The following is a 10,464-nucleotide window of genomic DNA, read 5'->3' on the forward strand; positions in this document are numbered from 1 at the left end:
GTGTTTTAAATCATTTAGTTATTTCACACAGATGATTTATAAATAAAATGGAGCTGAAACTGTAATTAATGAGATATACTTGACTATTTCCTATCTTGCGATAGCTTATGCTTGCAACAATATTGCTATGGCACAAAATGAAGAAAAATACTAAAAAAACAGTTTACAGCTTGTAATAGCGAGTCTTACAATTGATAAAGAGATGAATATTTATGTGTTTAGTATTGAATGGAAGTTCCATGATGTCGAAACTGCAAACAATATTTGTGATTCTACTGGCACTAAATAAATGTCATTCATCACGGCATAGATGTGGAAACGATCAGTTAGGAGAAAGTAGGTACTTATTAATAAACCATTTTTTCAACAGTTCTAACATTGTTCTTATCTTTAAGGTTTGTTGCACGAACAAGAATTATTTAGAAGGAACTCGGATAAAAGACAGAATTACACGATTGCTTACAAATATTTAAATTCTGGCATTAGTGGTATAATTCATTATGTTCAATTGGATGTGAATGGTGATCAGGTAAGTTTTATTTTAATGCATGATGATTATATGAAAAATTCCAATTTAATTATGATATATACGTAATTTTAGCAAAGTAATGCAAGCATAAACTTTTCCAAAAACATCGATGTTTCACAATATCGTTTTGTGGACGCAAGTGTGCGCATTGAGAATGCGACTGATTTTATTTCAACGATAGAAATTTACGGAATACCTGGTTTTAAATTTGAAGTCGGTAAAGATTTGGATTGGCTTTTTGATTTTAAAATAGTTAAGCCACGTTCATATGCAGTGCTTTGCATGGACAATTCTCGGAAATTGAGTTACCAGAAGAAGCGCGTTTTTGAGTTTGGCAACCGAACGACGGGTGACTTTTTAATTTATGCACAAAATGGATATGGCACACGAAAAAAATTAAAACACCACGAACTCACTTTTAACTTCTATGATCCTCAAATAAAAATTACTTATTTGACACTGAATTCAGATGTAAGTTTTCATTCTGTTCATTTTATCATGTTCATTTGTTTGATAAAAACTTCTTCATTTTAGTCACCATGGGCCATTGTTTTTCATAACAAAATTCAAATGACAGAGAATCATTTCAAAGCAACTTTATATGGATTAGATATGGAATCATTTTTTGTAGAATTATTTGTATTTGGTGTGCGAAAATGAAATTATTGCCTTTGTATTACCAATTTTTAGAACCAACAAATACAGTAAAAAAATATTAATATTGGTACAATGGCTTATTTATTAAATTGTTTAAGATTTAATCAAACAAATGTGTTTAATTTTATGATTTTTGGAAATGAGTTATAACAATGTTGAAAGTTACTGTGCATATTGTTTCTTATTCAATGAAAGTTTTAGTAGAAAGAATGAAGATTAATTGAATTAGTCCATGATTTAATCTTGAACTTGAATAATACTTTTGCGGTTATGAATAGTTTGTATCATAGAAAATGGTAAAATCAATTGATTTTTTTATATAATTAAATGAATGTTATAGCACGATAGTGTCAATCAAATTGATTTAAATAGAATTCTACTCTTATTCCTTAACTTGAGACTGAACAAAGGATACATAAGTTGTTTTAGAATCTATTTAAATAAATGTAATTTCGATTTGGCAGAAAAAATCAAGTTTCAACATAAGAGAAATTCTTTGTCTCAATTCTGTGTTAAATTGGGGAAGTTGACTTTGTAGCTACTATAATTAAATATGATCAATCATGTCATGTGTCGTAGACTGATTTCAATACTCTTTAATCTTTAGTTTGTAAATCATAATCTTGTTATTGCTTTTATGAAATCAGTAAATAAAGAAACCACTGATTTTTTTCATTTAACAAAAAATAAATTTAGGGTTAAATTATATTAGTATTTTTCAGTTTTGTTCATGAATATTTGATTAAACCCTTTGGACCCTTTGAACAACGATCGCAGTTGTTTTGTTTACAAATAATGTTTTCATTCGCTCAATAATTGTAATTATAGGAAGAATGCGCAATTAAATTGAATATATAGGAAAACAAACGAATTCTGTAATTTGTTCGATAACATTTTCGCGTAAAAAATCGACACGTCGATACTTCTGTGAAATTTATTTTCCAAAACATATGATAACAATTTTTAAAAAATAAAGAGGCCTACGTACATAAGCTGATTTTTCCTCGTGGAAACTGATATTTTGAGAATAAACAGAAACAAAATGCAATCAATCTTACCAAAATACATAATCGTACAAAGTCTGATGAAATTTCAATGAAAAATAAGTGTACCTTGGCTCAAAAACCAAAATGTTTGTAAGGGAGCTATCCATAATATACATATAATCTATATCATACCGGCATGGCTCGCATAGAAAAATACACATTTTTGGAGATTTTTGTATGAAAATTTTGCTACAAATTATTTGCATCCCAAAACTAAATAGAAATTCGGTTTTCTCTTGCCAAAGAAAACACTGTGATTTGGTTTTTCGGCCAAATACAATACCTTTCTCACACTAAGTGTGTGGAAAAGTAAAAAAATCCAAAACAACTATAAAATGCAATGTGTGTGTATTCCCGTAGTCATAAGGGTGGCCCAAAAAAAATAAGTATTTAATTTTCAACATTCCAGGCCGGTTTTATCATGTTCGGGGCTCAAAAACACGATATGGACCGTTGCTTTGTTCAATTGGAAATGACCGCTGAAATAACACTGTCGTATATCCGTACATATTTTGTATTGGTCCGAAATTTTGTATGGGAGGTACCCCTGATTTTTTTGGAATTTGTTCAAACTTTCAGAATGTTATTATTTTTTTATGAATTAAATAGCCTGTGCAAAGTTTCACGACATTACGATACGATAAAAGTATAGGTCCCATACAAAATCGTCATTTTTGTTGATTTATGTATGAAAAATGTATTAAAAATTGGTCGTATCGCAAAATTAACGTCAGATTCGGTTTTATCGTACCAAAAAACCTCCTACTACCTATTTTTTACATATTTTTTTAAGAAATTAGAAGACTTTCAAATGTCACCAAGATGGCCCGCCGAGGAATCTACCAAATGGATTTGTAGCGCCTGGGTTTTCCAATTGAACAAAGTAACGGTCCATATCGTGTTCTTAGGCCCCGAACATGATAAAACCGACCTGGAATGTTGAAAATTAAATACTTTTTTTTTTGGTCCACCCTAGTAGTCATATAATGATCGAATTTGATGAGAAAAACCTTTACAACAGCAAAATGATATTTCTATAAATTTTCCGCGGTTATTTTGATACACAAACTTAGAAATACGTGTTCAGTGTCGATTAATCTCTAAACAGAATCAGTCTATTATTTTTTTAGTCTTCAATATCAAATTTCCAAGTTTCATATAGAATTGAAAATGGAAGCATATAATCGATTTAATCGTTGCATTTTTGAATGGGAGCGTTCACTTCTCAAGTTGGTTGGACACGACTTTCTTGATGAAAATTTTCAACTAAACGTGATGTCCTATTTCGTTTATGGGACATTGGTTCTTACTTTTTCGGCAATGGTCTACAGCTGTATATATTATGACTCTCTTGCCAAGATATTTAATTTGCTTTTTTTCTTGATTGCGGTTCAGGTAACAATTGAAAAAAACCGAAATTAAATGTTTCATTTTTTCTCATGAATATTAATTCAATATTTCAGTGTGTAATAAAAATGTTTCATATACGATATGTAGAAGATCTTCAATGGGTTATTCATTTCATACAGAAACTGTATAAGGCTCATATTAAAACAAAATCTAAGGAAAGACTTGCATTTTTCAGCAATTTTGCATTCGGCACCGAAGTTTTCTTTAAGGTCATAACAACGCTATACATTTTATCGGTGTTTACATTTTTTCCGTATCCCCTTTATATGTATTATTTTGAAAATGAAGTGGTTACAATTATTCCGGTGTATTTGCCAGGCGTGGATGAAACTCAATTGGCTGGCTATATTATTTTGAGCTGTTATCAAGTTCTATTATTTATTTTGGCTACATTTGGAGTATTGGCATGTGACTTTTTCATGGCAATCATAATTATAAGCACGCTGATTTTTGCAAAATTAATTTCACTTGATATGGCACAAATAAACGACGATCTATTACAAAAGAATTCAACGTTGACGGTGAAATCACGACTCAGAAACATTTTGCTAATGCATCAGGAAATGACCAAGTAAATTCGATTTTTTTATTGCAATTGAAATATTTATTTAAAAAAAAACTAAATTTTCAATAATTTATAGCACTGCTTGAAAAAAAATCTCAGAAAAAAGCTAATTTCAATTAATTTTTTATCCATAAGGTACATGAAACGTGTTGAAAAATTGACATTTATAATGTTTTTTGGACAAATCGCTAGTTCAAGTATTGGATCGGTTATCATTTTTTACGTTATTTTAACGGTAATATGCGTGATAACATTAATTTTATCGGATATCCCTGAGTTTGATTCAAATACATTTATGTTACAGCTTCATTACTTGCCTGTTTATGGTTTGCTGTTTGGGCTGTTGTTTCAGATTTTCACCGCTTGCCTACTTGGTAACTTCGTCGAGCTAACCGTAAGTTTAATTCTCAATATTTTCATATCATTTTAAATAAATTACTAATTATGGTCCAATGATTTACAGCATGACCGGATTTACAAATCTGCTTTGTATATAAATTTTAATGAGCTATCGCTAGAAGATCAACGTATATATCGTTTTTTTATAAAGAATTGTCAGAAACCAGCCCTACTTACAATCGGTGCCATGGCTCCTTTAAATTTGGCAACATGTGTTACGGTTTGAAACGAGATGATATATCATTCAGATTATTAACTTCATTAAATTCATTTCATTTTTCAGATTTTCTCGAGAATCTACTCGATTACAATGTTGATTTTTACCATGGTCGTCGAATGAATAAATCAACCTTGAATAATCGGATTCGCCTTGTTCAAGTGTATATTATTCAATGCTTTTCAGCTTTCAGTGGCAATTACGCTTAAATGCAGGTTAAAGGGCAACAAAATCACAAGCTTTATTCAATGACGCATTACCAAGAACAGAAAATAGCACTCACGATTGCTTATATGCAAGAGTTGTTTCTATTATAAAACTTAAATCGCATACAATGCTTCTCTTTTTGCCGTCCATTCTCACAGCCATTTGGCAATAAATAATCAATTATTATTATTGAATAGATTCAAATGTGTGAGTATATGTGGTGTGTATTTTTGAAAAATGCAGCCCTGGGAAGATGATAATAATAAAAAAAAAATGCTTATTTTACTTCTTATTGAAATTAAAAATGAATTATTTTGAATTTTCTGTTATATTTTATTAGTTGTCGGGTGAAATTTCTATAGCCAATAAGCAATTAAATTGTGGTGAATTTTTCAAAAATCCTTCATGATCCTCATATCTAACGAAAGCTATTCTTTGATGAATTTTATTCCCCCTTTTCAAATACATTTGCCTGAACATTATAATTGTTGCGCGATTTTTTTCTTTTTTTCATTTTTTATTTATTATTTATCGTTGTTATGCACGTGTAAAAAGTATATAATATGAGCAATCAATGTGATCACATAATATTTTTCACATATTAGTTTATTTGTCGGAAAATTCTTTTGATTTTCTAGGATTTTTTGGACGTCAATTTTGTTCAACTAGATAAAACGGAATTTCCAAGTCTGAGCATCTATAATTTTCGGTAAATGTTCTGGCATTCTCTTTAAACACATATTAAATAATTCAAAAAGCATTTCAACATTCTTCGGTGGTATTGCCAAATCGTCGAATAAATTTTGTGAAAGGTAGAGTTAAAAAAAGCATATAAATACATGAATGTTTGAGAATCGCCAGTGTTAATTGGTTTTGGTTTTAAAATGATTTTACGGCGAAATTAAAAGCATCAAATTTAATTATCTGCTTTTATTCTAGCGGACATACGATAATGATAAAAAATAGTCGAAAAAAAATTAAATTCACATTTGTCTGGTTGCTAATAACATTTATTTCTTAATATTGTATCATCCTATTGCTTTACGCAATAAATAAACTCATTAAACAAAAAAATCTCTATAATTTATTTCAAAATTTACAGAAAAATTAATACAACTACATTGGAAGTACGTCTATTCAATGGTATTTGTTTAAAAAAAAAGAATTCCACAAGCGATTTTATTATCATAAACGTGAGAAAACTGAAATTATCCAACTCGACTTTGAACCGTGGCCCACCAGACATCATGATTAGAATGATAATAAGATGTGGTATTAAATATACGTTTGGAAACATATATATGAGCAGTGATCCAAACTAAACGCTTTGAACGAAACTACTATCTTTCTAAAAATCTAAAATTCGCAAATCCTGTTGACTTTCTCCTATGGTACGTCCAAACCAAACTTTTTCATAGTTGTCTGTTTGGGTGGTATATACGGATGAAGTCTCCTCGCTACAAAGTTCTCCTTCATTTGATATTTCAATGGTTACATATTGTTTCTCTTCGGGGTTGGAAGTCACATCCTCGTTTATAGTTGATAATGTGGTATTTGTTTCGTTGTTGAGGGCTTGTAGGTTATCCTCAGACTCTCTTTCTCTGCAGTACTTGAAAACGCACACAATTACCATGATCACTAGAAATACAACAACAAAAATAGTGCCTTTTGATATAGAGATAATTTTAAGGAGTTCAAATTTTGTAAAAGTATCCGCAGTAGTTTTGTCCAATGTTTTCGTTTCAGATTCCATAACTATAGAATAAATTAATTGAAAAAGTGCACACAATTTTACACGAATTTTAAATAAATGGGTCATGCTGGACCAATCAGTTTGATATAAAAGTTTTAACTAAATGATTTATGCATTTAAATAATTAATTGTATGATAAACATATAAACGTGGTGTGGGGGAACTTTGTCGACACATATATGTGTAATGTGATATAATGATTCATAGCATATGAAATGATTCATTTTAATAGGAGCAGAAATAATTTTTTTCGTAAATACTTTGATTACATTACAAGTTTCAATTGGAATTACTCACTCCATGAGTAAGACCAGGAGGTTTCATTCTCAGCGACACATAGCAATAGTACATTCAAAATGAATATAATTTCATTCCGCTTATTGAAACGTGAATCTTTACAGAAATTACTGTTCTTATCTGCCTATAGGCGGCTATCCAAGTGTAAATTGAGCAATTCTTTTGCGGCCAGACAACTTAAACAATTTTTCTGATCGCACTGAGTATTTTAAAATAATGTTTTCTGTATCAAAATAAATGTGCTATCAATTTTGGAACATGTGAGAACAGATTTCAATCAAAAGAACTATGCGATATAGAATGTCCAACTAACTTTCCAATCAAAACATGACTGTCATTTTTATGTTCTTAATTTCGAGAAAAAAAATATTACTCGTATCATCTCACTAATCAGAATGATCATCGCCCAAAAATTTATAGATAATGATTTCATAAAAAATTTCATGACTTCTGCGCCGATTAAAATGAAACTCAACTATACCATACAAAAGTAAACAGCATTTGCTTACACAATCGTTTCTTTGTATAAACATATGCGAATGAAACGAATTTGCAATGGAATCAAAGAGAGCATTGTCTTACTTTATTACTTTTGCAAACGTTTTCAAGAACGTTCTTCTCAAGATTGTTCTACTTGTTCATTCCCACAATCGGTTGACTAATGTTTGTCAAACTACAAAAATTTGTAAACAATGTAACCTTTCAAAACTGAAATAAACAAAATATATTTTGTTGTTTTTGCGTAGTCCATCCAAAATTTAGCTCAGTTAAAATTCCCTTGTTTTTCTTAACAGTAACCTGGAGACATTTGAACTAACAACAAACTAGAGTAAATTTGTTGGAATATTCAAATATCTGGAAATGGTAAAATAAGTGAACTTTTCTTTTGAAAATGTCTCAATAGATACCTGTCTTAGTATGTTTATTATTGTTTTTTATTTGAATACATGTTGATACTTCCTGGTTCAATTGTGCTGTAGTCGCAATGGAATTTTCAGATAAAATGGTTAATATCAATGATACTTCGCAAAATCAACATGATCATCGCATTATCGCCTCACATTTGTTTAACTACTTGAGTTTGTCGGAATTAACAACATTGGCAGATGCACATGCAATATTGAGAACACCAGCAAAGTCGATATTCGGACAAAAATACAACAATGAAACCGTGGTGATCGATGAATCTGGTTTCATTTGTTCAACGTCGGTCGTTCTGGATCAAAATATTCGCATGAAAAGTGACATTGAATCCGCAACATTTCTTCGTTTGTTTGGGCATTTGGTGTTGAAGCTGGAAATCGATTACTCCAATCGAAATTTCCTGATGGATGACCCGAGCAATTGGAGTAAAATTGAACGTGACATTGTTTTACATTGTGCTGATTCATTACAGAAGCTGAAAATCCAATCGTTCGATGCATGGACATTCAACAAAGTACACGAATCATTTCCGGCCATTACGAAATTGTCCATTCATGAAGGTGACTTTCGACAAAATCTCTCTCGCCTATGTCAATGGTTTCCGAGTGTTAAACATTTAAAATTAGTAAATTCAACATTTTCTGATCCAAAACACATCGAAGCAACATTTCCTGCCTTGACAAAATTGACATTGAAACACGATCGACAAGAACTGAGTCAATTGTCAATTTCAAATGTTGTGTCGTGTTTGCATCGAAATTCTCATCTGCAGAGCTTATGTTTAATGGTACCTGGTATGAATAAACAAATGTTAAACATCATCAACGATTCGCTGCCCAATTTGACTGAATTAACATTTCAACTCACCGGCAATGAAAATTCACCCGAAGACGCTGTTATTGACTTCCAGACACTGACACAGCTCACAATTTATCTTCCAGAAAAGAACGAATGCCAAGTATCACTGTCAGCTGCAAATCTGAAGAATTTATGTATAATCGGCTACTCGGCATCGTATTCAAAATGGACTGATTTCATCACAAAGTGCACAAATTTGATTAGTTTGGGTCTAACGCCCGGACAGACAATAATGACCAAAAAGTTTTCACTCGAAGAATTGATGCCGATGGAGAAATTGGATGAAAATCTCACATTATTTGCAAAAACTCTGCCTCAACTTACGATCCTTTACTTATTTGGCGACTTTATTTCAACATCATCTCACCTGTGCCGATTCGTTGCTGAATGTGAAACACTCAAAACGCTGAAACTGGCATTTCGTTGTAGCAATCAACACATTCGAGAATCTTTTGCAACAGCACTTGGCACCGATTGGAAAGCCGTACACCATACATCAAATTCGGACTACAAGGAACTCACTCTTGAGTATTGATACATTTTGTTTGTTTTGAAAATATAAATAACACTAATTTTAAACACCATTTGTACGTGAAACCATTTTTTTCGTAATTATTTGTAGTTGGTCTAAGAACGTTTATATATAATAACAATGTCACTTGTTAGGGGTTATGTTTGTTATGCTTTGAAATTATCATTTCAAACACATTGTGTGAATTTGTCACGTAAAAATATTTGGTGAAATTACTCACAGAACTCACATTCAAGACTGTAAACCTCTGTAAACAAAGTATCATCATTATTTAACTGATATTCATAATTCATGTTTGATATTATTATGATTTCTTGTCTCATCCACAACTTAGCTGACCTATGAAATGAGAGCCTGAAACCCAAAACAAATTATAAAAATTCTTATCGGAAAAAGAGCATAAGAAATTATTGAGCACAAAACGAGAATATAGAGAGTTGAGAGTTAAAACAACACATAGAATACTGAGAGCAAAAGTAGCATATATCGATTTGCTGTTTTTACTTTCAATTCGGTATATTGTATTTTAACTCTCAGTTTTTATTCGCCTCATTTTAGCACTGAAAATGTATATCTTTTTATTTGGAATCGATAAATATATTCATATTTGCTTTCGTCAAAAACATGGGACAAATAAAAACTGAGAGTCAAAATATAACATATCGCTTGTTTGTTTTGTCGCTAACTGAATTTATATTCTGTTTTAATTCTCAGTTCTGTATATGCTCTTTTAACTCTCAGTTTTTTTCTATCGCCTTTTTCATTTAAAATACATTCTTCTGCTTTTTTTCCGAAAAGAATTTTTATAACTTGTTTTGGGTTTCAGGCTCTCAAATATAGCTTAAAGATGTAAAATTAACCGAATCTGTTAATATATATTAATAAATAATAACAAAAACGTTAAAAAATGTCAATAATTTTTTTTTTTTTCCTTTTCATTTAAAAAAAACATATTTTTTTTGTGAATTCAAAATATATATTTTTATAAATATTTTCCACCTAAGAAGAACCGCTACATTCTTCACATTCTAAGTATTGAAGGATCTGTTTGAAAGTTTTTCATAATTCAA

At 30.7% G+C, this 10,464-nt stretch overlaps 2 protein-coding genes and 1 long non-coding RNA gene across 3 annotated transcripts; 2 read left to right on the plus strand and 1 right to left on the minus strand.

Annotated features, from left to right (window-relative positions):
- Window positions 1-162: 162 nt before the first annotated feature.
- Window positions 163-1,244, plus strand: LOC116349485. The gene is made up of 4 exons (XM_031780956.1): window positions 163-336; window positions 396-529; window positions 602-1,000; window positions 1,064-1,244. The coding sequence occupies exons 1-4, from the start codon at window positions 213-215 to the stop codon at window positions 1,187-1,189; spliced, it is 783 nt and encodes a 260-aa protein (XP_031636816.1). The 5' UTR covers window positions 163-212; the 3' UTR covers window positions 1,190-1,244.
- A 2,456-nt stretch (window positions 1,245-3,700) lies between these two features.
- On the plus strand, window positions 3,701-5,224 carry LOC116349488 (odorant receptor 67d-like). Its single transcript, XM_031780963.1, has 5 exons — window positions 3,701-4,213; window positions 4,343-4,442; window positions 4,512-4,601; window positions 4,671-4,826; window positions 4,890-5,224. The coding sequence occupies exons 1-5, from the start codon at window positions 3,708-3,710 to the stop codon at window positions 4,944-4,946; spliced, it is 909 nt and encodes a 302-aa protein (XP_031636823.1). The 5' UTR covers window positions 3,701-3,707; the 3' UTR covers window positions 4,947-5,224.
- A 798-nt stretch (window positions 5,225-6,022) lies between these two features.
- Window positions 6,023-9,347, minus strand: LOC116349469. Its single transcript, XR_004201918.1, has 3 exons — window positions 8,872-9,347; window positions 7,989-8,795; window positions 6,023-6,668 (listed from the first exon to the last, which is right to left on the minus strand). It is a non-coding gene; the product is annotated as an uncharacterized LOC116349469 (long non-coding RNA).
- Window positions 9,348-10,464: the final 1,117 nt, after the last annotated feature.

Source organism: Contarinia nasturtii, unplaced genomic scaffold (genome assembly GCF_009176525.2).
Source record: "Contarinia nasturtii isolate CC-2019 unplaced genomic scaffold, AAFC_CNas_1.1 Cnas_scaffold_2864, whole genome shotgun sequence".
Lineage (NCBI taxonomy): Eukaryota > Metazoa > Arthropoda > Insecta > Diptera > Cecidomyiidae > Contarinia > Contarinia nasturtii.

Coding starts and splice junctions, on each gene's coding strand:
- LOC116349485 (XM_031780956.1), top strand. CDS start 213: ATGTGTTTAGTATTGAATGGAAGTTCCATGATGTCGAAACTGCAAACA. Junction 530..601: donor TGGATGTGAATGGTGATCAG/GTAAGTTTTATT, acceptor ACGTAATTTTAG/CAAAGTAATGCAAGCATAAA. Junction 1,001..1,063: donor ATTTGACACTGAATTCAGAT/GTAAGTTTTCAT, acceptor TCTTCATTTTAG/TCACCATGGGCCATTGTTTT.
- LOC116349488 (XM_031780963.1), top strand. CDS start 3,708: ATGTTTCATATACGATATGTAGAAGATCTTCAATGGGTTATTCATTTC. Junction 4,443..4,511: donor TTTTTTACGTTATTTTAACG/GTAATATGCGTG, acceptor TTTATGTTACAG/CTTCATTACTTGCCTGTTTA. Junction 4,827..4,889: donor ATTTGGCAACATGTGTTACG/GTTTGAAACGAG, acceptor TTCATTTTTCAG/ATTTTCTCGAGAATCTACTC.